Source organism: Leptonychotes weddellii, unplaced genomic scaffold (genome assembly GCF_054177405.1).
Source record: "Leptonychotes weddellii isolate Sample4059 unplaced genomic scaffold, ASM5417740v2 HiC_scaffold_20724, whole genome shotgun sequence".
In the NCBI taxonomy this organism is placed as follows: Eukaryota; Metazoa; Chordata; class Mammalia; order Carnivora; family Phocidae; genus Leptonychotes; species Leptonychotes weddellii.
Window position 1 is genome coordinate 1 of NW_027794206.1, and position 3,195 is coordinate 3,195.

The 3,195-nt window shown below is 64.7% G+C and overlaps 1 protein-coding gene across 1 annotated transcript; it reads left to right on the top strand.

Annotated features, from left to right (window-relative positions):
• Positions 1 to 58: 58 nt before the first annotated feature.
• On the top strand, positions 59 to 2,711 carry LOC102736355 (NUT family member 2G-like; the record flags this gene model as incomplete). Its single annotated transcript, XM_081810237.1, has 4 exons — positions 59 to 482; positions 1,175 to 1,303; positions 1,693 to 1,832; positions 2,286 to 2,711. Coding segments are annotated over exons 1-4 (1,003 nt in total), but the record flags the coding sequence as incomplete, so codon positions are not given.
• Positions 2,712 to 3,195: the final 484 nt, after the last annotated feature.

The following is a 3,195-nucleotide window of genomic DNA, read 5'->3' on the forward strand; positions in this document are numbered from 1 at the left end:
ACCCGCAATGTCATTGTCCAGGTCAGGTCAGAACGGGGGTCCTCGGAGACACCCCAGACTCAGACCATTGTCCTTACTCAGGCCCCCCTCAGCTGGAGTGCTCCAGGGGCCCTCTGTGGGGGTGCCTCATGTCCCGCACCCCTCTTCGTGGCAGCCTCTGTGCTGGAGACCAGCATGCCTGCCTCGGCCTTTGGGGGCCCCCAGGCTGGCAAGGGAGGCTTGGCCCCAGGCCTTCCAGCCCCAGCCCCGGCCCTGGCTGCCCAGCCGGCCCCCATCGTGCCCCCAGTGGACGCCGGGCCACAGCCTCACGGAGCTTCCAGGGAGGGCAGCCTGGCCAGGAGCCCGACCACGGCCTCGCCCGAGGACTCCTGTAACCCCAAGAGTGTTTGCGAGAACTTCAGGCGCTGGCAGCGCTTCAAGTCGCTGGCCCGGAGGCACCTCCCGCAGAGCCCCGATGCAGAAGCTCTCTCCTGCTTCCTCATGTGAGTGTCCTCCGCTCTCCTGCAGCTCTCACGCAGGACGACCTTGGGGTGCGCACACGGGGCGGTGCTCCAGGGGCGCTGGGAGGAAGGTGTGGGGCCGGGTCCGTGCTCTGGGAAGACACGTTCTGGTCCAGGACACCTTTCAGTCACCCACCTCAGCGGAACCCCAACCCTCGGGGAGTCCAGCCAACCTTTACCTTCCAGAGGCATCACGGTGACATTCGGGGGGCACTCACAGGCAGAGAGGGTCCCGGTGTCAGAGGAGGAGCCACGGTTTGGGTGCCGGGCTCTCTGTCATCCTGTCTCCTGGGAACACAGGCTGGGGCGTCTCATGGCCGGGGCCGGCACATCAGAGGAGGCTCGGGACCTGCAGGGCCCAGCGGAGGCCGCGTGCGGCCCCACCCTCGTTGTCCCGGAGGATTCCAGTCAGAAGGGGAGGGGGCAGAGCTGGTGAAGGGGTGAGGGCGTGGGATCCCTCCTGCTGAGCTGTGACCCGGCAGGCCTGGCCGTGGCATCTGGGGTCCCTCCTGAACACGGGGCGACGGCACTTCCTGCAGAGGCCTGGGCTCATTGCGGGCAGTCACCTGCCAGCACGCGGTCATGCTGGGGGCGGGGGGGACGCGGGCTCCAGAGGAGCGGGGCAGGCTGGGGGTGACGGACTGCAGCCGGCCCCTGACCCCGACGGCTTGCAGCCCGGTGCTGCGGTCCCTGGCCCGCCTGAAGCCCACGATGACGCTGGAGGAGGGAGTGTGGCGGGCCGTGCAGGAATGGCAGCGCAGAAGCAACTTCGACCGCGTCATCTACTACGAGATGGCAGGAAAGTGAGTCGGGGTCTCTGGCCCGGGGCTGGTGGCTGTGAGGGCCGGGCCGAGGGCAGGGTCTGACTGTGCTGATGCTCACCACAGAGGGCCACCCTCGCCTACCTCCCTGGGAGTTCCACCCTCCCCTGATCGGGACCCAGCCCTGCCTCCATGGGAAGGTCTTGGGAAGGGCTGGGAGATCCTGAGACCCCCTCCCCTGGGGTGGGACTCCCTCCGAGGGGGCTGTGGAGGGGATGTGCTGGACAGCCAGCCGGCTGCCTCCTTGGTGGCCGGGGCCACGGCCGCCCCTCCAAGGCACTGCCTCTCCCGGTTCCTCACCCGGCTGCTGGCTTTGCGGGCTCCAGGGCCGGGTCCCCTCCTCAGTGCGGCCCGGGCCTCCTCACCCCCAGGTTCATGGAGTTTGAGCTGGAGGAGGAGATGCAGATTCAGAAGTTGCAGTGGCTGAAGGTGGCCCAGGGCCTGCCTCCTCCAGCTCCGCCGAAGCCTGAGCCACGGGGGCCCCCAGCCCCGGAAGCGGGCCCACAGCCAGGTACGGCCCCCATGTTCCATGGCAGCTGGTGGCCCATGGCAGCGGGGACCGAGGGAAGGCCACTGTCCCCATATGGGTCTTCTCCTTCAAGTGGACATTGGTCTTTTGACCAGAACGGCCACCAAGAGCCTGGGGCCTCAGCTGCCCTTTGTCAGGACAGGTGTTGACCGGGTGAATTTCTTCACTACTCTCCCCCCTCCTGTTAGGGGACCCAACACAAAGTCTGCCGGGAGAGTGGGCTGTGGGGAGACCCTTGGAGGATCGGCGGGTCCACACTTGCTCACACATATTGCTCTGAGACTCTCCTCCTCTCCCCTCTGCCTGTCCCACGGTGCCTGTGGCCTCGGGTGGCCGTGACCCATCCCCCACTGACACCAGCGTCCCCCAAACACTGCCGTCCCGATGCACTGCTGGAGCCCCTCACGCCCCCTCCCTCCTCCCGCTCTGCCCCAGCGTGCATTCGCAGGAAGGCGGGTTCCAGGGCCCAGCCCTCCCACCTGCAGCCACACAGACCCCCACGGCCCCTGGAGAACAAGGCGCCCAAGGAGATCCCCCCTGAGGCCGTGAGAGAGTACGTGGACATCATGGAAGGGCTCCTGGGGCCTGGCCACTCAGCCCCGGGGGGGCCAGCAGGTGAATGGGGAGAGGACGGAAAGGAGCCACAGCAGGATGAGGCCACGACCTACCCGGACCCGGGTCTCCTGAGCTACATTGACAAGCTGTGTTCCCAGGAAGACTTCATCACCAAGGTGAGCTGGCCTGGTGTCTACAAGAGTCCAGGGAGGGCACTCCAGCACCCCGATCGGGGCTGGGCCCAGGCCTTTGGCAGTAAGCTCTGTTTATTGTTCCTGAGCTGTGTGTGTGTGAGTGTGTGCGCTGGTGTGTGTGTGTCTGTTGTGTGACTCTCTGTGGGCCTGTGTGAATGTGTCCGTGTGTGTACGTACATATGTGTGTACATGTTTGTGTCTGTGTGTGTGCACGTGTGTGTGTGCTCACGCGTGTGTATGCCTGTGTGACTGCGGGTTTGTGTGCATCCGTGTCTGTGGTGGGTCTGTGCATGCACGTGTGTGTTTGTGTGTCTGTAAACGTGCCATTTTGTGTTTGTTGCACATGCGTGTGTGTGCGTGCACATGATCCTGTGTGTGCGTACGTGTGTGTATGCCTGATGTCGCAGACAGGCGTGCGTACGGGCATGTGTGTGCATTTGTGCCTCGTGTGGATGTCTGTGTGTGTGTCTGCGTGTGGTCCTGTGTGTATGTTCATGTGTGTCTGTGTGTGCGTCTATGTGTATATGCCTTTGTGTCTTTGTGCACGTATGTGTTTGGTGTGTGTGCGTGTGCTTGTGTGTGGGGTTTGTGTGTGC